The 24,817-nt window shown below is 51.8% G+C and overlaps 1 protein-coding gene and 1 non-coding gene across 9 annotated transcripts in view; one reads left to right on the forward strand and one right to left on the reverse strand.

Annotated features, from left to right (window-relative positions):
* The window catches only part of CARMIL1 (capping protein regulator and myosin 1 linker 1), a 311,551-nt gene extending 289,699 nt beyond the window's left edge, over positions 1 to 21,852 (reverse strand). For 3 of the 8 annotated variants that reach the window (XM_078446566.2, XM_078446564.2, XM_078446563.2), the window contains exons 1-2: positions 21,283 to 21,850; positions 17,109 to 17,206 (exon numbers count right to left, since the gene is read on the reverse strand). In XM_078446566.2, coding sequence (XP_078302692.1) covers positions 17,109 to 17,206; positions 21,283 to 21,322 — 138 coding nt within the window. In that variant the 5' untranslated portion in view covers positions 21,323 to 21,850. Of the gene's footprint in view, positions 1 to 17,108; positions 17,207 to 21,282 lie in introns of those variants that run through there. The other 5 variants (XM_078446567.2, XM_078446569.2, XM_078446565.2 and 2 more) reach the window with 4 other exon arrangements.
* On the forward strand, positions 18,704 to 18,788 carry TRNAQ-UUG (transfer RNA glutamine (anticodon UUG)). Its single transcript has one exon. It is a non-coding gene; the product is annotated as a tRNA-Gln (tRNA).
* Positions 21,853 to 24,817: the final 2,965 nt, after the last annotated feature.

Consider the following 24,817-nt stretch of genomic DNA (forward strand, 5'->3'; position numbering starts at 1 on the left):
TCAGACAAGGCCGCTGAACAAAGGGACCCTGAGAAGACTGGTTCGGGCTTGAGATCTGTACTCGGGGCCTGGCCCGTCTATTAGGCAAATATACCCACAACCCACGAGAAGATCACTAGGGGGTGGGGCTGCGTGACACAGAGAGACAACAAGGAAGCGGTCCTGGGCTCTCGAGCAGCGTTCAGTGTCCCCGAGGATACTAGTTTGGTAAGAGGAGAATCCTGATTATGCGGAGTCGGGCCCCAGATCTTTTCAACTGGACTTGAAGACGAGCAGTGGCCTCAATTCCCGGAATCTGACCCCCATGTGAGCAACCGGAAACAGAACCTTCGTCTCTGCTCATTCCTCCTCTGGACTCATTTGTGGGACAGAATCCAGTGAATGAGCTTGAGGATACTTGCATTCTGATCCAGGTTTTAATGGGAAAGACAGGGAGGGAGGCAGGGATGAGCAGAATAATAAGAGAGGGACTAACCAACCGAGCAGGGCCTGGCCACTAATTCGAGCTGCAAAGACATTTCTTTACGTCCACTGAACTTTTAGAAAACGATTCACAAGGCTGATTTCAACACTCGACTGCCTGTATTTCCAATAATTTTTTTTTTAAAGGCTCTAACTCTCCCTCAAAAGAGAAAGCACTGAGAGTCCTTAAGCAGGAAACGTTAAGAGGAAATGGTATGAAAGTGAAACCAATGGATCATTGGTCTGATTGAAGGAAGTGGACCCAGGTCCAAGGTTTTCTGAAACACGCCCTGCGCAGGTTTCTTCGGGGCAAGTTTCCTGCAGCGTTGACTCGGACGACACGTGAGGCTCTCACGAAGAGACTGTGTTCAAGCAACGAGGCAGGGCTGCCCCGAAGCTTCTGCACAGCCAGGCCGGGAGTCCCCGCCTGACACAAGAAGCAAGCCAGGCACCTGCCTGCACAACCCACTCAGCCCTCCAACAGAAGGTCTCTACTGCTGGGCTCCCGCAGGCGACAAAAAGTAGACATATACCGAGGATGTCTCAGTTCCCGATGGTCTAACATGAGGGTATTTAGAGAAGGAAGACAGGAAACCCTATCTGCAGCTGCCCAGTAGGGTCTCGTAGAAAACGAAAAACTACCGCTCCTAGCTATGTCAGTTTCAAGAGTTCAACGCACTCAACTTCAGGCTCGCTCTTTCCAAAGCAGCCATCTCAGGCTCCGTCACCCTCGTCCCGCTCTCTCTCTTCTCACCACACACAACTGGCTCATTAACAGCCAGGGATTCTGTTATACAAGGGCTTTTACTGCCTCGTGCCTTACGCTCTCTTCTCCCTCCTCTGTCTTTGTCTGTCTGTCTGTCTGCCTCTCTCTCTCTCTCTCTCCCCTCCAACAAGAAGAATTTCTGTCCAATACAGATCAGCCCTGTTGGGTGGACACACCTGCGAGGCACAGGCTGACGGCTGACTACAGACGCTGGCCTTGGGGGTCAGGCACAACCACCCCTCATTCGATCGGCTGCGGCCAAGGTGCGGGGCTTCCTGTGCCAAGCACAGGGCTGCTGAGGAAAGGAAACCCTCAAAAGGAAACCGGAGGCATGGCAGGGTCTCAGAGGCAGCCGACACCTCGCACCTAAGTGCCTCGTCTGAGTCGTTTCCCTAAGCAGACTCTAAAATTCTGTGTACGATAGGTTACGATGATTTCTCGCGAAGACTTATTCCATAGGTCTCTACCTGGGGCTTAGGAATCTAATCCAGTGTTTCTCAAGTTTCGTCCGGATCAAAATCATCCTAAGGGCTTGGGAAAACAGACTGTTGGGCTGCACTCCCAGGGTGTGCGATTCAATAGCTCTGGACGGGACCCCCGGGAGTTTGCGCCTCTAACAAGTTCCCAGGTGATGCTACAATGTGCAGTTCTTGGAGCCACCCACTGAAAACCACCTAGTAGGTGTCTTAAGACAAACTTCCACTCGGTGCAACCTGTTATTTTCTTTTACACAGATTTAAGTATGGGGGTGCCTGGGTGGCTCAGCCGGTTAAGCGTGCGACTTCGGCTCAGGTCATGGTCTTGCGGTTCGGGGGTTCCAGCCCCGCGTCTGGCTCTCTGCTGTCGGCACAGAGCCCACTTTGGATCCTCTGTCTCTCTCTCTCTCTCTCTCTCAAAAAAAAAAAAAACACAAACGTTAAAAGACTGTACAGATTTAAACATCTAAATACTTCAAAAAAAATGTTTTTTAATGCTTATGGGTTTGTAGGTAAGTCAATCATAATTATATTATACGACCGTACGTTTTCTGACTCCGATATAGCTCTATAAACTAAGTAAGACTAGGGACTGATCGAAACCAGTGGGTCTCAACTCGGTGGCAATGCTGATGCCCAGAGAACATCTGACAATGTCTGAAGACGTTCTAATTGTCCTAACTGGGAGAAGGAGGTGATGCCTCCAGCAGCTAGTGGCTAGAGGCCAGGGACGCTACTCAACACCTGTGATGCACAGGCAGCCCCCTTGAACATGGAACTACTTGGTCTCGAACATCTAGTGCTGAGGCTGATTCGCCCCAGCACAGGGGTCGCCTGTGCCCCAGCACAGGTGGCTGAGGAGGTAAGAATCCCGCAGGGCCCGGAGATTCTGAAACCAGCATGCCCAGAGATGCTCTAATGTGGAAAAGCAGAGCCGCTCAAGCCAAGGAGTCCAAATAACACCCCTTGCCGTAAAACAAAGAGCAATCCTGACTGGCACCCAGGAGGAAGCAATCTGAGTCAGGCACCGAGAACAGGCGGGAGTGCCCCAAGCGGGCCGACAAAGCCCTATGGGGACGAGCGAGAGCCAACCACTGATGTTTGCGAGCTGTTGTCCTGTTTGCAACCTGACTCACGTGGAAGAGAAAAAAGGGCTGAAGCCCATTTCTGAACACATCCGGGTTTGCAGCAAAAAGAAGGGGAGAAAAGAAACCCACAGAAAAGGCACACGACTGCCTTCAGAGACATGTTCCTTAAACCCTTTCTTAGAGGAAAAAAGTCTCAAAAAACGGTGCACCTTCCTTAAGAGCAGCAGAGTGAAAAACTCCTAAACCCGTTTCTGTAGAGACACCAATACCGGCTTAAAACAGCTCTGAGCGGAGGAAACATCAAGACAAGTATCTTGCACAGGACCAGGAGAAGATACAGGGTAGAGATCCTTCTTTTAGAGTATTTACATAAAATCTAGCAGAGCGGGGCGCCTGGGTGGCCCAGTAGGTTAAGTGTCTGACTCCGGCTCAGGTCATGATCTCACAGTTCGTGAGTTCGAGCCCCGTGCTGATGGCTCAGAACCTGGAGCCTGCTTCGGATTCTGTGTCTCCCTCTCTCTCTGTCCCTGCCCTGCTCGCACAGCTCTGAGCGGAGGAAACATCAAGACAAGTATCTTGCACAGGACCAGGAGAAGATACAGGGTAGAGATCCTTCTTTTAGAGTATTTACATAAAATCTAGCAGAGCGGGGCGCCTGGGTGGCCCAGTAGGTTAAGTGTCTGACTCCGGCTCAGGTCATGATCTCACAGTTCGTGAGTTCGAGCCCCGTGCTGATGGCTCAGAACCTGGAGCCTGCTTCGGATTCTGTGTCTCCCTCTCTCTCTGTCCCTGCCCTGCTCGCACTTCTGTCTCTCTCTCTCTCAAAAATAAATAATAAAAACATTAAAAAAAAAAAAAAAGCCACCCCTGGAGTTAAGGCTAAGTACACCACAAGCATGCCTCTCCAGAACATCAAAAAGCAGAGCCCTCCTCTGATGGACAGAGAGGCTGGCTAGTCCCAGAGAGCCAGACAGAAAGGGACTGAGCACAGAAGGCTTCCTGCACTCACGTCAGATATAAAGACAGATGTCACCTTCAGTAAACCTCTGCAGCGAGAGCAATGCCTCAGAAACTCTAGGTGACAAGGTGCTTGTGGCCTCTCCTTTGGGCTGGCCCACCCTCTCCCGCCCGGCCACACTGAAGACATGGGACATGAGAGGGTGCCTCAGCAAACTGCTGAAAAGGAAACGGCTGCCACCGGCTCCCGGTCCGGTCACACACGATGGCCTGTGAGGGGACAGACTCTCTGGGAAGGAGCGGGCCACCCCAGAGTGGAAGCATCCACACGAGCCGGGTCACCGTCCGCAGCCAGTGTGGGTTTTCGGCCGTGCCTGGGAGGCAGTGAGCAGAAAGCTGCCCGGCTGCAGCCCTTCTGCTACCCCGAGGATGCGGGCGAAGAAGGGGAACGGGGCCCCCAGGACCAAAAAGGGAAGCTGCTGGCCGCCCCCGGAGCCAAACCCAGCTGTCCCAGAGGCAGCAGGAAAGCAGGCACCGGGGGCTCCTCTCCGGGTCTCGGTTCCTTCTCTTCCCGTGGGATAAGTCTTGTCTGGTTGCCAGCGACGAGCAATCTAGAACCAATGGAGTCAGGAAATCAAAAACACCACCGCTGGGCCTCACCAAGCAGCCGGGGCCTTCACTGGCCGCGCCCTGAGCTCACCCGCAACAAGACGACCGCCGGGCCGGAGGGCAGAGGGCAGGCCTCAGGGGGTGGGCGTCAATCAGGTGCATAAAGATGTCCTACAGGCGCCCGCATTGCTCCCGAAATCTCCACAATGGCCTGGCATCTTGCTCCCGTCTGCTAAGAATGCAGCCCTGAAGGTGGAGGGGGTCTTGCGTGCCTGCTCTCTACGGGGTTCCCCGGGGAACCTCAGGGTGCCACAAGCAAAGTGGAAGCCGGCGAGCAGCTATGAAAGGAGACACATGCAGGCTGAACCTTGAGGGGCTGAGAGGCTCCTGGGGGGAGCTCACAGGGCCTGACCCGGACTGGCCCCGGTTGGGGGGGGGGGGGGCGCGGGGGTCAGGAGAGGGGTGACGAAGCGGGGAAGGGAAGTGGAACAGAAGAGAAGACCCCTCTGAAGCCACAGACGGAGCAGCAAACGGCCATGCAACTCAAGAGAGTCTGTGTGAGCTCCGCAGGTGACGTAAATAAACTGCCTTCACCGCCGTCGGGGAGAAGAAGCGATGTGTCCTCTCGTTTCGATACTAGAAGAATCCTCTAAGACACAGGACCAGCTGTACATGCCCATTAGCCTGGGACTCCTCTCATCTGCGCTTGGTCTCGTGAAAGTGCCTGGGCCTTATCACTCGCAGATCTGCGGAACCACCATTCATAAAGAGCATTCGGGGACCCGAGGTAAGAAAGTCCCATGACTGGGACAAAGATCAAAGGTCTAAATCCTGCAGTCCGGCCTCACACGAGCTCGGGTCCAGCTCGGGAAAAGACTGCGGCTGATTCAGCAGAAGCCGGCACGGGGACAGTCCAGGGCCGTGATCCTGGCTGAGAACCACACTCACCCCAGTGAGCACGGCATAAGGTACGGGACCGTGGAACCGCACTGTGTCACACCCCGGCCACTAGGGTAACGGCGTATGCCATCTGCGCTTCAGTAAAAACGTTTGTAAAAACCTAAAAGAGGGGCGCCTGGCTGGCTTAGTCGGCGAAGCATCCGACTTTAGCTCAGGTCACGATCTCGCGGTCCGTGGGTTCGAGCCCCGTGTCAGGCTCCGTGCCGCAGCTCGGAGCCTGGAGCCTGCTTTGGAGTCTGTGTCTCCCTCTCTGACCCTCCCCTGCTTGTCCTCTGTCTCTCTCAAAACATAAACATTAAAAAAAAAATTTTTTAACAAAAACCAAAAATATAAAGCTAAAGGAAAAAAAAAAAAAAAAAGCTGTGACCCTGGAAACCCATTTGCAGGCACCAGAAAAGACAAGAACCACAGGACCCCAGGCCTGCAAATATACCACAGAAGACAACGCATCCCACAGGTGGACCTGAAAGGGCCTTAAATTGCCAAACAAATAATTAAATAATTAAATTAAATTAAAAGTTTGCCCCAGGAGCTGGAGTCTAAGGGGCACTGGCCTAAGAAATACAAGAACTTGAACAAAGAGAAGGAGCCAGGCTGCTAAATAGATTTTTTTTTGAAGACAACAAAATTGATGCGGTAGGGGAATTACTCTCCATTGAGACTTCCTGAATAACAATCAGGTGAGAAACGCATCCTTTAAAAAGCCTGTCAGGCGGCAGTTTCACTTCCAGGAATTCATCCAAGAGAAATAAATATGGGGATGTACTCATTTATAAGGCAAAATATTGGAAGCAACCTAAATATCTCACAAAAAGTGCCAGATAAATTACAGCCATTAATGAAGTGCCATGCAGAAGTCCAAAACGTAGATATGTGTTATTCAATATATACGCTATACATATACAGTATTAATATGTATGTAATATATCACGCTATTGTCATGGAAAACTTTGACCTTAAATACTAAATTTTTTAAGTACAGTACAAAATAGTATTCATAATTCCACTTTTAAAATGTCATACACTTCTATGTACATTAGTGTAGAAAAATACAGAAGAATACTTAACTATTTTTCCAATGGTCCCTATTATTTTTTTAATATTTATTTTTGAAAGAGAGAGAGAGCACAAGTGAGGAAGGGGCAGAGAGAGAGAGGGAAGCAGAGGACAGGCGCTGCACTGAGAGCAGAGAGTCTGATACGGGGCTCAAACCGCGAGATCAGGACCTGAGCCAAAGTCGATGCTTAACCAACTGAGGCACCCAGGTGCCCCCTCAGGGGTCACTGCTGAATTGATCGCCTAGATGAGAGTTTTACTTTCCCATGTAACATCTTAGTAATGCAAATAACACAGACGCTTTCAAAATTAAAAACAACAAAAAAAGAGAAATCGTTTTCAGCGCCCCAGCAATGTGTAGCCAGTGTTCTCCACTCGTCACACTGCGGTACCTGGATGTTTCCCACATGGCCTGGAGGGACAATTCTGTGATGACACTCTACATCCTCCCTTCAAGAGGCGCAATCCACAGGAGCCCACTGTTGAAGGCTCTGAGACATGCTGTTTAATTCAGCTTCAGAGTGTGCCAAACTCTGGTGCTCCCCAAACACCGACCAGTTCAATCACCAAACGTTGACAGTTCAATCACCAAACACTGACCAGTTCAATCCCCAAACACTGACCAGTTCAATCTCCAAACGTCTACAGTTCAACCGCCAAACATCGATGGTTCAACCACCAAACATCGACGGTTCAATCGCCAAACGTCGACGGTTCAATCACCAAACGTCGACGGTTCAATCGCCAAAGGTCTACAGTTCAATCGCCAAACGTCGACGGTTCAACCGCCAAACACCGACAGTTCAACCGCCAAACGTCGACAGTTCAATCGCCAAACGTCAACAACTCAATCCCCAAACACCAACAGCTCAATCACCAAACATAGACAGTTCTATCGCCAAAGGTCTACAGTTCAATCGCCAAACATCAACAGTTCAATCCCCAAACACCAGCAGTTCTATCGCCAAAAGTCTACAGTTCAATCGCCAAACGCCAACGGTTCAATCGCCAAACACCAACGGTTCAATCCGCAAACACCAACCAGTTCAATCTCCAAACGTCTACAGTTCAACCGCCAAACACCAACGGTTTAATCGCCAAACGTCGACGGTTCAATCGCCAAAGGTCGACGGTTCAATCGCCAAACGCCGACGGTTCAATCACCAAACATCAACGGTTCAATCCCCAAACGTCGACGGTTCAATCGCCAAACGTCGACGTTTCAATCACCAAAGGTCGACGTTTCAATCACCAAAGGTCGACGGTTCAATCGCCAAACGTCGACGGTTCAATCGCCAAAGGTCGACGGTTCAATCGCCAAAGGTCGACGGTTCAATCGCCAAACGTCGACGGTTCAATCGCCAAAGGTCGACGGTTCAATCGCCAAACGTCGACGGTTCAATCGCCAAAGGTCTACAGTTCAATCGCCAAACGTCGACAGTTCAATTGCCAAAGGTCAACGGTTCAATCGCCAAAGGTCAACGGTTCAATCTCCAAAGGTCTACAGTTCAATCGCCAAACATCGACAGTTCAATCGCCAAATGTCAACAGCTCAATCCCCAAACATAGACAGTTCTATCGCCAAAGGTCTACAGTTCAATCACCAAACGTCGATGGTTCAACCGCCAAACACTGACAGTTCAATCGCCAAACGTCGGCAGTTCAAACGCCAAACGTCAACAGCTCAATCCCCAAACACCAACAGCTCAATCACCAAACATCGACAGTTCAATCGCCAAACGTCAACAGTTCAATCCCCAAACACCAACAGTTCTATCGCCAAAGGTCTACAGTTTAATCGCCAAACGGCGACGGTTCAATCGCCAAACACCGACCAGTTCAATCCCCGAACGTCTACAGTTCAATCCCCGAACGTCTACAGTTCAAAAGGCTCATGGACTAAGAAGAATGACTCCAAAACAGGTGAGCAGGTCTGGGACTGTTGTGAAAGCAGCATCCTCCTCCAGGCAGACTGCAGGAAGGGAGCATAGTTAGCCTGAGGGCTGAAAGATGACGACTGCCTTCAAATGCCTGAACAGCACTGAGGCAAGGAGGGGCTTCTGTGAGGTCCCAGCAGACCCGGCAGGAACAGACGCAGACAAGTTACGGAGAAGCAGATTCCAGCCCAAACTAACAAAGGGCTTTCTGGGGACTCTCATTTTTCCCATCTCTGGAAGTACTGAAGCACAAAGTGGACACCTGGCTTGTGTACGGACACCCAGGGATGTCACAGAAGAAACTTCTCACAGGCTAGGGCCCGTGGTTAGACGGCCACTAAGAGTCCTCCAGGCCCAAGACCCCCTGGGCGGCGATCAAGGACGCCAAGATCCAAGCAGACTTCCCCAGAGTCGGCTGGGGTCGGGTCCTCCGGACCTGCTGGCATTTGGAAGACCAGGAAGACCACTAACCCCACTCGATCCCCACAATGTCTCCTGACACCCCCAAGGCCCAGGAATCAGCAGGCAAAGACACATTTGCCTCCTTAGCGGGACTAAGCACGTTCATCGCTAGCTCTCGCCACAGGCTGGAAATGCTCCAAGTACAGTTCAGGAGACGCGTCCACCCCGCCCCAACCTCCCAGAGGACCTGCCCTACACCCACCGTAGCTAAAGAGAACAAGACACCTGCATGCCCAGATTCACCAAGACATAATGTTTTCGAGAGAGAAAAACTCTCTCCCAAAAAACAAGTACGAGGAACAGGACTCAGTGGGTGAAAGTGAACAGACTATTCACACACACACACACACACACACACACACACACATCCCAGAAGCATCCTTCTTTTCCCGCCTTTACCTCTCTTTTCTCAAAGACTTGGGGGACGTGATCTATTGAGAGAGAGAGAGAGAGAGAGAGAAATAGGGCAGAGTAACAGATCCAGACAATATGCCCCACATAGAGCAGCCCAAATTCTTACACTCTCTTCAAAGACAACAAGCATTTTAGAAAGGGAGGATGACGGGGGTGGGGCGGTGGAATCTTCTGCCCTTCGCCACATTCTATAAAGTTGCATTTCCCAATCTGTTTTAACAACAGACACTAACAGTGTTTCCAATGAAACGAAACGGTGTTACGGGAACTCTTCACTGAAGGCTTTGTTTTCTCTGGAACTCTGAAAAACAGGGTTCTCCCTATTCATTCCATATTTTGTACAGATCTCCTGGCTCCTGCATTTCCACAATGCCCCTTTCAGGCGGCTCACATACACCCCTGCCTCCCCGCGCCCCGGGGTGTGCCTGAGCGCCCAGCTCCCAGGGTGGTGAAATCCCAGAGGCTGGAAAAGAGTGTCTTTTTAAGAACAAAGTTCCCGCACGCCTGGTATACATTCGAGGGCTCCTGCCCCAGGTCACCGGACTCTCCTCTCCTAACTTCAGAAGGAACTGGGGCAGCGGCAGAGGAGACCGGAGAACGTGGAAGCTGCTCGGGTAACAGGTTCACACTGGCCAGAGCTGGCTTCTGGAAACACATGCCCAGAGCCAGCGCCTGCCTCCGACCCCCGGGGCCCCGAGACGAGTGGGGGGCCGCCTCCAGCTTTGAGCGGGGGGCATTCGGAAGCGCTGCAATGCGGGTTTACTCTGAAGGTCCCAGAACTTCGGCCAGGCCCCCTGGCAACAACGCGTGCCCTCCGATACCCCCTCCTGAAGGTGGTTTCGGTGTGCCCGCTGCTTTCTACGGCTCGAGTTCCTCGGGTCGTGTAACTTCACCCAGGTGCTCTGAAAATTACCCACGCGCTGAACGGTAAGCGATCCCGAAAAGCCGACACTCCTCGTGGTGCCACAGGGACCGGCGTTCAAATTCCCCCAACAAACGGGCACAGAGCCTCCTGCGAAGAGGGCACGCCAGAGGCCTGGCACAACGGCTGTCCCCGGCAGGGCTCCTCGGAAGCCGCCGCGGTCTACAGACCTCGGACGTGAACTCCGTCCCTCCGTCTGTTTTAACTACTGGAATAAGGCACAAGCACGGGCCCCGATGCGTCAGGCCAAGTTCAGCCTGTTAGAGATCAATGCCGAGGTACGCTGTGCGGTCAGCATACACCGCGTTCCAGAAGAACAAAGCTTCTCCTGCTGTCTCCCTCGGAAAGCACCCTGAGACCGTGGCTGTGGCTGTTTTAGACACCGTGACAGCTGTCCCACTTAGCTGGTGAATGCGGAGTCCCTCTGAAATGTGCAGCCAGAACAGAATCCAATCTCCCCTTCTATTTCTAATTTACGTTCATCAAAACCACTCCCCGAGATCGCTGATCGGGTTTATGCTATTTCGGACTGAACTACGAACCAGCAAAAAAAAAAAAAAAAAAAATACTCCTAAGGTGTCTCGACTTTACAAGCTCTTTGGAAAATTACATGTTTTGAAAAGGTGCCACTGGTTTAAAAAAGAAAAGTCTGGACACCATCGGCCGAGGCTGCTGTCGCCTAAAAGTAGCCGCGAAACACAAATTCCAGAGTGGATGTTTGAGAAGTGACCGTGCCACAGGCCGTGCTGAATCAAGTCAGCCGTTAGAGACTGGGGAGTGAGGGAAAGAGTACACGGTCTGGCCGTGCAAAATGGACACGGCCTAGTCTCAAGGAACATTGCTTCCCGTATCAGAGAATACCTGACGTTGAAAAGAATTAACGTGGGCCGGACGCTTACAAAATTTTCAGGGGAGAGCGAGGCCCCCTTTGAAAGTATTTTTAAAAGAAACAGGTAGCAGTCGAGTATGTTTTGAGTTACTGAAAGACAGCCTGCCAGCAAAATATCTTAGGGGTACACGTTACCCAAAAGAACATCCTCACGCTTTTCAACATGCTCAAGGTTCACGCAGGCTTATTCCAAGCAAGCCTAACTAAGATGCTCAGAAGTTATACAGAAAAAGTCAAAAAGAAAATATATTCAAGAGATTCCGGGTTGACTCTTCAAAAGAACGTAAGAGAACGAGGGATGAATTGTTCCAGAGGGAACAGGTGACATACGGGGAAGCTGACATTTGCAGACACGCTTTTTCCCGCCTGCCCCGCTTCTTCTGGCCCGTGTGGTGAGGGTTGTGGAAGAACAGTGGGCTGGCAGAGGTGACAGAATTCCAAAACGAAACAGAAAAGGCAAGGCTGAGACCAGCGGTGAACCTTCCACATGCTTCAGAGTCACCACCAGGGAGATGGGAGACCACCTTCCTCTTCCGAGGCAAGTGGCATCAGGGACGTGGACGGAAAGAGGTCACCAAGGACCCTGCTTCCTCCTGACAATGTTTTTCTTTCAACCATCAGCCCTGAAGGGAAAGAAAAGAAAAGAACAGAAAAGAAAGGAAAAGAGAAAAAAAGAAAAGAAAGGAGAAGAGAAAAAGATGAGAGGAAAAAGGAGGGGGAGGGGAGGGGAGGGGAGGGGAGAGGCTGAGGCAATACCAAATGCTGTCAAAGACTTGGGGCCGCTGGCTCACTGACTCTTCGCTGACAGGACTCCACAGTGTCCCACAGCCACTGGGACAACAGCTGACAGCTTCTTGTAAAATTAAGCAGGCAATGCCAGTATGAGCCTGCACTTGTGCTCCCTGGCATTTACCGGGGACACATGAAGACTCGTGTTCACACGGAAGTCTGTAACCCGGTGTTTACCTCCATTTTATTCCCCAAATAACAACCCCAAAACAGAAAATAACCCCCAGGTCCTTCAACAGGTGAGGGGACATCCATAGCATGGAACAGTCCCTGGGGGGGGGGGGGGGGGGGCGCGGGGAGTCACAGTGGCTATGCTGTTCAACAACCTTGGTAAATGTCTAGGGAATTATCCAAAGTGGAAAAAAAAAAAAAACAAACAAGAACAAAACAACCCCCAAAAGGCATATACCACACGATTACGTATGTGTAATATTTTCGAAGTAACAAAATTATAAAAACGGAGAACGCCTTAACGGCTACCAGGGGCCACAGAAGTGCATACACGGGTGTGGCTCTGAAAGGCAATATGAGGGATCCCTGAGGTGACAGCAATATTCTGCCCTTTGCAGCATCAGTGGCAATATCCTGAATGTGATGACGCAGCTATAATTCTGCAACAGACGACAAACTGGATGAAGGGTACCAGGGACCTGACTTCTGACAACTGTTAAAATCTACAACCATCTACAATCAATGAAAAGTTTAATTTAAAATGCATAAATTGGGGCGCCTGGGTGGCTCCGTCGGTTAAGTGTCCGACTTCGGCTCAGGTCACGATCTCACGGTTCGCGGGTTCGAGCCCCGCGTCGGGCTCTGTGCTGACAGCTCGGAGCCTGGAGCTGCTTCAGATTCTGTGTCTCCGTCTCTCTCTGCCCCTCCCCCACTCACACTCTGTCTTCCCCTCTCTCTCTCTCTCTCTCTCTCTCAAAAATAAACACTCAAAATTTTTAAATAAACAAATAAAAATTAAAACTACATAAATTAAAACATATTTTTAAAAGTCCAGGTATTGCAAAAATCAGGTGAAGATTCAATTAGCAAATGAGAAAATGAAATAACAGCGTAAGACAGAATGACTTCCTAATGGCATGTCCTACAGACAAGAGAGAAATGTATTACGGCAACAGATGACATGTGCCAGCACGTGGCCTTCAGGGGACCTGCCCACCACGTAAAAAGTACGGGGCGTAAGGACCTGACTGCAAAGAGCACTCCTCAGGATGGACAGCCCGTTCCTCTGACTGCCCCAAGAGGCACCAGCTTGGGCTGGTTTCCTAACCTGTGGTCCGTAGGGCCTCCGGCCCATGGTCGGTAGGGCCTCTGGCCCGTGGTCCATAGGGCCTCTGCCCCATGGTCGGTAGAGTCTCTCGCCCGTGGTCCATAGGGCCTCTGGCCCATGGTCCGTAGGCTCTCTGGCCCGTGGTCGGTAGGGCCTCTGGCCCGTGGTCGTTAGGGTCTCTGGCCCGTGGTCGGTAGGGTCTCTCGCCCGTGGTCCGTAGGGCCTCTGGCCCGTGGTCGGTAGGCTCTCTGGCCCGTGGTCGGTAGGCTCTCTGGCCTGTGGTCCGTAGGGTCTCTGGCCAAAGAAGTCTGAGAAAGACCACACACTTCATCTCTTTCTCAGGCCTCTACGGCACCCACTGATGTATCAGTGGCTCTGGTAGCCGTGCAGGAAAGACACTGGTTTGTCCTTAACGCCCCAACTGCCAAGCGCATCTGACCACCAAGCGCCCTTCCTCCTGCACTCCCAACACTTCTGCTTCCATGTGAGCAGAGCCTGCTCAGCAATCTGGGATCTGGTCAGCACTCCATCCTGCTGGAAAGGGGACACAGACCAGAAACAACTCTCCCGGGCCTCCCGGCGAACAGGGAACACAACCTCTCAACAAAGGCAGTGGACACGCGGGCACCAGAAGGGGTGGCATCGTCCGGGCCACCGAGAAGACAATGTAGCACCCCTTGGCTCCTCTCCTTTGATCCCTGGTTGGGTGTGTATCACGTGCTGGGCATGGCACCAAGCAGCACTGGGACATATCCTGGTTAATCTTCAAAGCAGCCATTTACAAACAGATACTGTGAGAACACCTGTTTCATTGGAGAAAGGAACTGAGCTTAACAACGTTATAAAGTGGCTGGGCTGCCGTCTGAACCAGGTGTGACTCCAGGGGCCAGGTCCTTATCCACTGAGCCCTATGCCTCCCTGGAGACAGGAGGATAAAGTTCAGGTACAGGTCATTAGAAACAGGTGGTGAGAAGAGACCTACTTAAGCGGTCCGGCTTTACCTGATACCCCCATCGCAAGGGAAGGAGTCAACTCACCGCCTGGCCGCTCTCCACCCCGTACGTGCTCCAGCCGCACTTTGGATGCTTCTCTGGCACGTAAACACCTCCGGCTTCCAGGCATCGTTCTGTCCCCTTTGTCCAGAATGTGTCTCTACTCTCTTCCCTTGGCAACTCCTACTCAGACATCAAGAGTCGGCTTAGGCTTCCACACCTTCTAGTCCGAGTCTGGGGTCCCTCTGATGTGCCGTGACAGTCCCCCACCCCGGTCATCCCGCTCCTAGCTCAAAGCACTGCCCACTGACACGTTTACCTCCCCAGCTGGACGGTGAGGCCTGGCTACGTGAAGTCCGGTACATACAATGCGTCTGGCATACCGACGTGCTCGGTAAGTCAGGAAATTACGTGCAACTCAGCCCGTCCACCAGATAAACGCAAGAGACCCGATCTTTCTGACCATTGGGCGAAAGGGTGCAATCATTCAACAAGCCAGAAGATGTTTTCTGTTTATTTTGATAATAATGGTGAAGCAGACAGGCTTTGAGGGAGGCGGATCTGGGTTCAAACTGCGGCTCTGTCGTTAACTAGCCGCACGATCCGAAGCCGCGTACGGAGCCTCTACGAATGTGAAGGGAGATGTAAAGAGTGCCCACCTCTCGGGGCTGCGACGGCTGATGCACCATGAAATGTTCAGCAGAGAGCCCAGCACCTGGTCAGTGTTCGGTGAATAGCAGCCGTCACGACCATGAGAAGAAAGATCAAGATAAACCTTCTCCAGAAAACAAGCTACAGAGAGCATAAAGTCTCCAACGGTAAAAAGAGGGAACTAAGGAACGTAGAACGTAGAACTCCCAGCCTTGAGGAAGGACACTAAGAACAAGAAACAAAACTCGAGATACATTGAAGCTACGAAGCCAACTCACTGGTTACCGATGTTAGCGGACTGACCGCCAGACAAAAGTCAGAAATGAAAACGATAAAGAGATTCCCCCCAGTGTTTTCATGTACGTAACTGAATTTCTCTAAATTCAGACACTCCAAAGTCAACCACGTCAAGGTCTGTTGCTGACCATCTTGCTCAAACTTGAATATTTCCATTAAGATTGTCAGACTCTATTTCTATTAATAATTCCTGCCCATGCATGTAAGGAACAGCTAAAACAAGTCTATACCAAGCTACCAGAAAGTATTTAAGTTCCTGACTTGGGGAGATAAATGCTTACAAAGACGTGTAATTTGGCTAGAATCTTAACCAGCTTACGTTAAGATCGGGGGGGGGGGGGGGGGGGGGGTCTCCACATCAGGTACTTAATCATAACTGCTTCTAAAGGTCCCAATCTTGTCATACTGGACACTTAAATTTGTCTTTGAAATTTTCACTTTGTAGATCTCCCTCACGGCGTGCACTCATTCTCAACATGAACGGTATCCACACCCAATAATGCCAGACCTTTGTAGCAAGGACCACTGGACGACTACCCCTCAAATCCTATAAAGGGGGATCCGTCTTGTAAAGATGTACTTTAAACGTATAAAACAACAAAGAGCAGAAACAAAATTTCTTCTCTCCACACTCCCACCCCCCCCAAAGTACCACTATCCTACGACATCAGGTAAAATACACTCTGAGGAAATGTACTCTTTTACTCTTGTTTTTAAAGGATTTTCTTCGGTTTCTTTACATAAGCAATCTCTACACCCAACGTGGGGCTTGAACTCATGACCCCAAGGTCAAAAGCCCCACGCTCTACCACCTGAGCCAGCCAGGCACCCCCAAAAATTACTCTTTATTAAAGCAAAATAAGTCAGAATAACGGCCCGAATCATTTCTGCTATGGGTAACTCTAATTATGCAGGTTACATGAACACACTGGGTACCAGGGCCAAAGCCACTCAATCAAGTTTTCCCCCTTCAGTTTCTCTGCCATCCCAACTCATACACGTAGCCCACAGAGAAAGAGAAGTCATCCATCAAGAGCATAATCCTTCCACCTACAGGGAAGGTAGTTAGATATTCGAGAAGATTCTCAAGACAGATGTTATCAGAAAGACACTTCACGTTCTTTCTGTGGCAACTTCAACTAATGAAACAGAATATTAAAAGTATTCTCTTTCCAATGACACATGGTTGGGATTTGTTTTAAAATACTCCAAGAGGTGTGGGGGGAACTGTGGTCGATAAACAAGACGGGTGAAACACAAAGAAACTACTGAAACTGGATGAACACTCACAGGGTTCAACCTACTAATCTCTACTTTTGCGTATGCTGGAGAACTTCCTACGATAAAAAGAGAAACAGAATATTCTCTCCGACAAAAACACAAACAACATGTATTCCCCCAAGGCTAAATCAAGGTTCCCCACAGTCTCAACCTAGAAGCCACTAGAATACCACAAAGGGCTCTTCGCTTCTCTAAAGGTACAGCCCAGTCACTGACAATGACCTCCCCACTCTGACCAGCACACGGTCCAATCCCCGGGTCCCCGGCAGCAACCCCACACGCTGGGGGGACCCCAAGTTCAGTCTCAGTGCTGGCGGATACCGCCTGCCACAAGCAGCTCCCTTCGAAATACCAAACATCCATGTGAAATGACAGGTGTTTTCTTTCCAGTAACAGTGACTCACACATCACATCTGAGAACACTTACGTAGGTCAACTAACATGACACAAATTTTTTAAACGCTTCCCTAAGTCCTCACAAATAAAATCACGCAATCCGCCACAGCAAGGATAACTTTAAATAAGCTTCAGCTCACATCAAACTGAGTAACTGGAAAACAGGCTGTAGATGACCTCAACGTGGGTGACTGTGATAATTTTAACAAATACAATTGTCAACACTGCAATCTCGAAACTGTAAATGCCCTACCGTTCACTTTCAATGGCCAGATATTCCAATTAACCCAAGACAAAATGGCCCTCAGAACTTTCGAACTAAATGTGAATCACAGCACTTGAGTTGCCTGGAAATTAAGCGATCAAAACAATGAAGAGGAAAAACACTTTCACTTCCAAACGTTTTAAGAAACGAGAATACTTACCAGCACTTTGTTTTCAACTCTGTCTCCCTTAACTTCCAACTTGACTTTCTTCTTCACTGCAATTTTTATCTTTCTGCCAATAACGTCCTTTATGCTTTCTGAAAGGAGAGAATCGTTCCGTTATAGTCTTTTACTGGTAAGAAAAAAAAGGCACTGGGGAGGAGAGAGCATTCGAAGGAGTATTTTTGTTTGTTCTTGTTGTTGTTGTTTAGCTTATTGTAACAAGGCTGATAGTTATCAGTCACCACGTATTTAATGAACACCCGCTATGTGCTTCATACTGGGTGCTCAGATGCTGAGCAAAGAGGAGGAACCGAGAGAGGAGGGGAGACTTCAAAATGGGCACGGTGGCAGGAAGGTCTTCCTGGGACTCCAGGGAGTACTCCAAATGGAACAGGTGCCAAATCACACTCGTTCTCTTCCCCCACCCCTCCTCTGGCCACTGATGAAGCTAGAAATCTCTTAGCAACCCGACTGTCCATCCCTATCGTCTCCATGTTGCACGCCCTTAGGATTTTGTAGGTATTATTCCCTTTCCTGAGATGCCCTTTCCCTCCTCTCCCGGTTAGTGTACCTCAAAATATAGCAACCTCCTCTATACTCCCATAGCTCTGTGTTCTACAGTATAATCGTATAGGCTTATTCATATATTCAATCCAAAATATATGTCCACAGGAATAGCTCCCGCGTGCCAAATGTTCTGTAGATGCAGGGATAGAGAGGGCCCTGCCTTCCACAGGTGCTTACGGTCTAGAGGCCGCAGACAGACGCCTCTAGAAAAATCTGCACTTGCTACCATGAGATCACAGACAAGGAGGTTCATGAAGGTTTCAGGGAGAAGGGGACTCCTGAGCTGAATCTTGAAAGAGTAGGAAAGACACCACTGGTCCAAAGCAGGGTGTCCAAGGGCGCCTGGATGGTACAGTCGGTTAAGCATCCGACTCTGGATCTCAGCTCGAGTCAGGATCTTATGGTTCGTGGATTCGAGCCCCGCGTCAGGCTCTGTGCTGACAGCTCAGAGCCCGCAGCCTGCCTCGAGTTCTGGGTCTCCCTCTCTCTCTCTCTGCTCCTCCCCGGCTTGTGTGCATGCACTCTCTCTCTCTCTCTCTCTCTCTCTCAAAAAATAAATAAAAACGTTAAAAAAAAGAATTTAAAAAAATGCAATGTATAATTCACCGAGGTGCAGTAAGAACACAGAAGTTTTATTTATCTTTGCAATGTTTCAGTTTATGCTTTTAAATTATACATGCTGGGGGTGCCTGGGTGGCTCACTCGGGTAAGCGTCCGACTCTTGGTTTTGACTCAGGTCATGATCTGCAGTTTCATGAGTTAAAGGCCCAAGTCGGGCTCTGCACTGGCAGCAAGGACCTGACTAGGATTCTCTCTTTCGCTCTCTGCCCCTCCCCCACTCATGCTGTCTCTCTCTCTCTCTCTCTCTCAAAATAAATAAACTTTAAATTATACATGCTAAATGAAGTATGTATGTAGCTTAATAAATACGTGTTTATGAAGGGGTAATCAAATATCCTTATTGGAAACCCACCACAAAAGTTTAGAGCCACCAAGTTAGATAGGAGCAAAGAAGGGGACCAGTTGCCTGGGTGGCTCAGTCGGTTGAGCATCTGACTTTGACTCAGGTCATGATCTTGAGGTTCATGGGTTCAAGCCCCATATCAGGCTCTCTGCTGTCTGTGCAGAGCCCATCTCGGGTCCTCTGTCCCCCCTGTCTCTGCCCCTCCCCAGCTTGCACTCTCTCAAAAATAAATAAATCTTTTTTTTAATTATTATTTTTTTTTTTTAAAGAGCAAAAAAGAGGAGGGAGGAGCTGTGCCCACAGCAAGAAGGGCAGGAAACAAGGGAAAATGCAGCTTGTTCAGGGACTGACAAGGAGGAGCTGCGATGTTAGGGAGGAAAGGGGACAAGTGGGGAACCTCTCTGCCCTGGGAGCTCTCCAGCCAGCTCTGGGTATGATCAGACTTCTTCCCCCCCCCCCACTCCCCCACAAGAGGCCTGTGGGAGAGGAGTGTCAGAAATGGACTTCAGAACAGAAGGAGACTGGAAAGTTAGATTCCAAAAGGTCAGAAGCAACCACCTCGGAGAGGCAACACGGCCGAGGACAGTCTTCTCATCCTCGTCAGCGTTTAAATTTTTTTATAACAAGCCCGTATTTCTTTCATAATCAGAGAGATACACAGTACATTTTTTAAACACCTTCGGGGATTAGTTTAAGGGAATAAGCTGAGGTTTTCACACAGTTGCCATTTTGATTCGATGGCAACGGAAGTCTCAGCACTTGCAATGAGAGGAAAGCAGTGCTTCTTCCTAGGAATTTCCCCCATCCCAGACGAATCGGGCCGTATACAGGCCCAGAAAAATCATACTGGGCATGTCACAAAAGTATGTGTCACTTGGTTGAAAGACATGTGAGCTGGGCAAGACTCAATAAGCACACATTCCATTTCTAGATAAGGATTAAATCAACTTTTAAAACATACCAAAGGATTTATTTTGAGAACCATCAACATAAACCAGGTATCTTATTTCCATCCCTTCCCTTCTCTCTCTCCCTCTCTCTCTCTCTCTCTCTCTCTCTCTCTCTCTCCCTCGTCTAAGTAACTACCTAACCTTTTCATTACCAGGCTCAAGGACAACTCACAAATCCACCAACGTCTTTAGCTGCCCTCGTCCCCTGGCCAAGGAGGCCAGCCCTCCCCCAAACCTTCTCAGGACCTCTGCAGGCATCTTCAGAGACTGTGGGCATTGGTTTTCTCCTCCCAGAGGGGTGCTGGGAAGATCTCAGCCTCCCAGAACCGGATGGGCCACTCGCTCCAGCAAAGGCAGCTGATGCTTTATCTCAGGAGCGACTCCACAGGGTTGGGGAGACAGGAGAGGCCAGAGTGGGGGAAGGGCCCGGTAACTTCAGGTCCTAAGTTTGGGTAAAAAATTACGTTTGCGTTTTGAGGTTTGTTTGGGTTTTTTTTTCTAATTCAACAAAAGCAGAAGCATCCATACAAACCTAGCAACAGCCCCTTCACATCAAGTTTCACCTGCTGAGTTAAGTGAGCAATGGAAAAGCACAGAAACTCCTCCGAAGCATTCCGGCTAAAAGGAGTCACAGAGGGCCGAGTTTCTCAAGTGCACATGAACAGGCAGGCACAACTTCCTCCTGCTGTCAGCACCCGTTAAACAGCATCCTTCCCTGCAGTGCGCCAACGATCCTACAGTCAGGAGCACAGGCCACAGGGGCTCAAAACGCGCAGACACACATACCTGGTTAAAACACGACACGCTACACACACACACACACACACACACACACACACACGCTTAAACGGTGGGTTTTCAAAAACACTCTGTCTCACCTCAGTTTAGTTCTGCCATTTTAACCCTCCACATAATTAAGTTAAACCCCAAGAGGTGGAACCCAGCCCAAAGCCCCCCCACCCCCTCGCCGATCAAAAAAAAAAAAAAAAAAAAAACACACTCAAGGGACCCAAACAATAGGTCACCTTGCACAGGGCACTACACACAGGTTCCCAGGGCTCCGGGATGGGCAGAATCGGTAGGTTAACTATTATGAAAATAAGCTGGAGTCATTAACCCTCAGTTTCCCGGCCCGCGTTTGCGTCAGTCCTGTAACCCCTTCGCCGCCGCTGGGCTGGGCGAAGCCACGCCTCGCCGGGCTCGGGGCGCACCCCAGAGCAGCGCCCCCTCCCCGCGTGTGCGTGTGGCGGGGGGGTGGGGGGGTGCTCCAGTGGGGGGGTGCCCGGCAGGTGCGGGAGGTGACCCCGCCGTGCGCTCGCCCCCCGCCCCCCGTGCTGGCCGTTCCCGGACTTCCCCGAGTTTGGGGCAGTGGGCTGGTGGCCGTCAGGGGTGCTCCTCGCTTCCAGGACTCCCCAGCCCGCGCGGCCCGCCCCCGCCGCGCTTCCGCCGACCTCGACCCCCACCCCCACCGGCCGCGGCTGGGGAGGCGCCCCGGGGCTCCGGGGGCCCCCGCCGCTGCCCACGGCCGCCCTCCCCGGACTCGGCTTCCCGGGCGGCGAGACGCGAGCAAAGTTGCCGGCGCCCCGCCCGGCACGGCGGCGACCTGAGGGGGCGCCGCGACTTCGCGGGACCCGCGGGCCGGCGGCGGAGGTGAGGGGCGCGCGGCGGCCGGCGGCCGCGCCGCTCTTACCTGTCAGCTCCCCGGGGACCTCGGCGCTCTCGTCGGTCATGGTGGCCCTCCGGGCGCGGGGGCAGAGCCGGTCCCACGCCGATCCGCGGCCCCCCGCCCTCCCCGAGCCCCTCAATTTTTAGAGGCGGATGCAGCCTGCACCCGGGGGAGGCGAGAGAGCGAGGGCGGAGATACAATTTGGCCGCGCCCCCCGCCCCTCCAGAAAGAGAGAGAGACAGAGACAGAGTTGCAAATCCGAGGTGGGTCCGCCGCTACATGACGCCCCCCCGCAGCTGCCGGCGGCGGAACGGAGACCCGCGGGCTTCGGGGCGGGCGCGCGGCTCCGGCTGCGGCTGCGGCTGCGGCTCCCGGCGCCGCTCCTGCCGCTCGGCCCCGCGCCGCACCTACGGCCCTAGGTGAAGGCGGAAGGCGTGCGGAGGGGGTGGGCGGAGCGGCGCCGCGGCGGGGCCGGGGTTTCCTCGGCTCCCGCCGGGCTGGGCGGGGGCGGCTCCGGCCCTCCCCCTGCTCCCCCTCCTCCTGCTGCTCCTCCCCCGGCGCCTCTGCCTCCTCCTGCGGCCGCACCTCCTCCGTCCCCCTCCTGCTCCTGCTCCTCCCCCTCCTCCTGCTCCTCCTCCTTTGCTCCTCCTGCTCCTGCGCCGCCTCCTCCTACCGCTCCTGCTCTTCGCCCTCCTCCTGCTCCTCCTGCTCCTGCTCCTCCCGCCTCTCCTCCACCGCCTCCGCCGGCGCTCCTCCTCACCTCGCGAGAGCCGGCCTCCGCACGCGTCCCGGGCCGGCCTCCTGCGCGGAGCGCCCGGGGGAGGAGGCCGCTGCGCGGGGCTGCGGGGCTGCGGGGCTGCGGGGCTGCGGGGCTGCGGGGCTGCGGGGCTGCGGGGCTGCGGGCGGGCGCCCCTCCCTGCGGCCTCCCTCCCCGACCGCCCCGGCCCTGCGTCTGGAGAGGGGGCGACGGAGCGGGGGGAGCGCGGGCCCGGGAGCCATCTGCTGGCTGCGCGGAAGGCGAGCCGGGGGTGCCTGGGCCCCCGGGTCCCCTGTCCCCACCTCCCGGCGGGCTCCGGAGAACGCGAGACTGCGGGTGCGCGCAGATTCCGCAGAGCCGTCTGCGCGGACAGCTTGCTCTCTGGGCCCCCTTTGCGCACTTTCCCTTCCCAGCCCTCCCTGAGCCCCGCTGTCGGTTCTTCGGCGTGATTAATTTTCTATTTCTGGTGAGCAGGAGCTAGACGAAACCTGGAAGCGCTAACCATATGGGGAGAAGACACGTGTGTGTGTGTGTGTGTGTGTGTGTGTGTGTGTGTGTGTGTGTGTGAGAGAGAGAGAGAGAGAGAGAGAGAGAGCGCTCGGCGGGCGCCCCGTAGCGCCGTCAGCAGTCTCAGCACCCTGGAATCCAGGGGGGCGCTTTGGAAAAAGCCTTTCACCTGCTGCGGAACCTCCTTTCACCCCGGGCAGAGTCGCCAAAGCCCGAGTGAGGCTGCGTTGAGCTGTGATCCTACCTGACCCCTCCGACCTCTCGGGACTCCACCCCCAGAGAGACCACTTTGGGGCCAGGAACGTTCTTGAGCCCCTCCGTTGCCGCTTTCTTTCCTGGCAGCTGGGAATGCCTCTGTCAAATCAGGCTCTGTTTTTAAAGGACAGAGAGAGGAGAGGGAGGAAGGGGAACCCCCTAGCCTTAAATCCTGCTGTGGACCTTGGGTCCGCGAGAGTAACCTTCGGCCTCTCAGCCTGGCATCACCGTGAAGGCATTTCCCAGGGCGGTCTTCGCCACGTTTCTTAGCCTCAGTCCTCCCCAAGCTGACCCTGTCCAAGGCTACTTGCTTTCCCCTTCCCCTTAAGGTTATCTGATTTGTACCTACGTTCTCGATTCCAGCCCAATGTGTACCTTCCTTGTGACGATTTTCAGGGTTTTTCAGAGCACTGTGATCCCTCCATTCAAAACCACTAGAACATATTACCCGAAACACTTTTGTAAGCCCAGCCATACGGTGCCTTCGTTCATGGCTTGTGTATTTGTCCAGACTTGCGCTTTCACTCTTGGATTGTTCCCTGAGCTTGGGTTTGTCTGTCCAACTAGACTGTGGGCAGTTTGAGGGCAGGACTTCATCTCAGACCTTTAGACCTCCTTAACACGTTTGTGCAAAATAAGTGTTTTGTGCAAAATTGGTTTTAAAGCTTGTGGCCTCACGCTCGTTGATGTTTGTCTCAAAAGTTGGAACTTGCTTTAAGTTAGACATTGCCTTTATGCAGTATCTTTTTTATGTAATAAATGTAAATTAACATCTCAAAACTATCTTCCATTCAACTGTGTGTGCTCAAGAGGATTTTTCTGGCAGGCACCAATGGAGCTTCAGAAATAGCCCTGAAGGTTCCAAACCAGGTGGTAACTTGTGAAAATAAAGACAAAAGATTCTCCTCCCCCGCCGGGGCCTGGGGTGGTGGAAAGAATAAAAGAAAGGCTGTATCACAGTCCTCTAATTCTGCGTTCCTCAGCATCTTATAAAGAAAGCTGGGATTTCAGGAAAAGAATCAGGTTTTGTTTTTTGTTTTTGTTTTTGTTTTTTCACTGCAGAAGGGTGTCGATTGGCTCCCACGTCTTTAAAGGCATGAATTCAAATGAATCTCTTCTCTCGCTACTCAGAAATGACTGGCTGATTTTGGAGATCATTTACTTCTTGGGTATAAAACTCAAATATGTGTCAGAATAGCAAGCGGAGAACTCCAAGGAGCCTGGTTTATAATGCTGCGTAAGCTGGCGAGCAGCAAATGTCCCCTGCCAGCTTAGAGAATGCATGTCTGATTCTGGAGTGGGTGCCTGTTGACCAAACTCTACCCGCCCCTCCGATGCTGCAAACTCAGCAAAACTGTCCTTTGACTTCTGTTCATCCCCACCTATACCCTCTCGATTAAGAGAAGGTTGCTGGAGCGGTGATGGGGAGGGGGACAGGCTAAATGGGTGATGGGCATTAAGGAGGGCACTTGCTGGGAGGTGCCTGGGTGGCTCAGTCAGTTGAGTGTCTGCCTCTTGGTTTTGGCTCAGGTCATGATCTCGCGGTTCATGAGATCGAGCCCCGAGTCAGGCTCTGTGCTGACAGTGTGGAGCCTGCTTGGGATTCTGTCTCTCTCTCTCCCTCTCTCTCTGCCCCCCCCCCCCCCCCCCCGCTCATGCTATCTCTCTCTCTCTCTCTCAAAATAAATAAATAAACTTTTAAAAAGTATCTGTAAATGATAGGCTTGAAGAAACAATCCAAGGGGGTGTTGGCAGGGCGGGGTGGAGAACTAAATAGGGCTACAGATGAAACAAGTGTGCATTTGTACTGATTTTTGTTGCATCTGGGTAACGGGTACAGGGGAGCTCATTGCTCTCACTTTTATGTATGCTTGAAATTTTAATAATGATCCCAGCAAATCCTTCACAGGTAAGACTGAGCAAGCAAGAAGGAAAAAGCAACTCAGCCATTAATTCAGAAAATACCTCTTTAGCGTGCCATAGTCAGAGCTCACAGGTACACAGTGGTTTTCCATATTCAGAACACCTGATCGCTTCCGT

Source organism: Panthera onca, chromosome B2, assembly GCF_046562875.1.
Source record: "Panthera onca isolate mPanOnc1 chromosome B2, mPanOnc1 haplotype 2, whole genome shotgun sequence".
In the NCBI taxonomy this organism is placed as follows: domain Eukaryota; kingdom Metazoa; phylum Chordata; class Mammalia; order Carnivora; family Felidae; genus Panthera; species Panthera onca.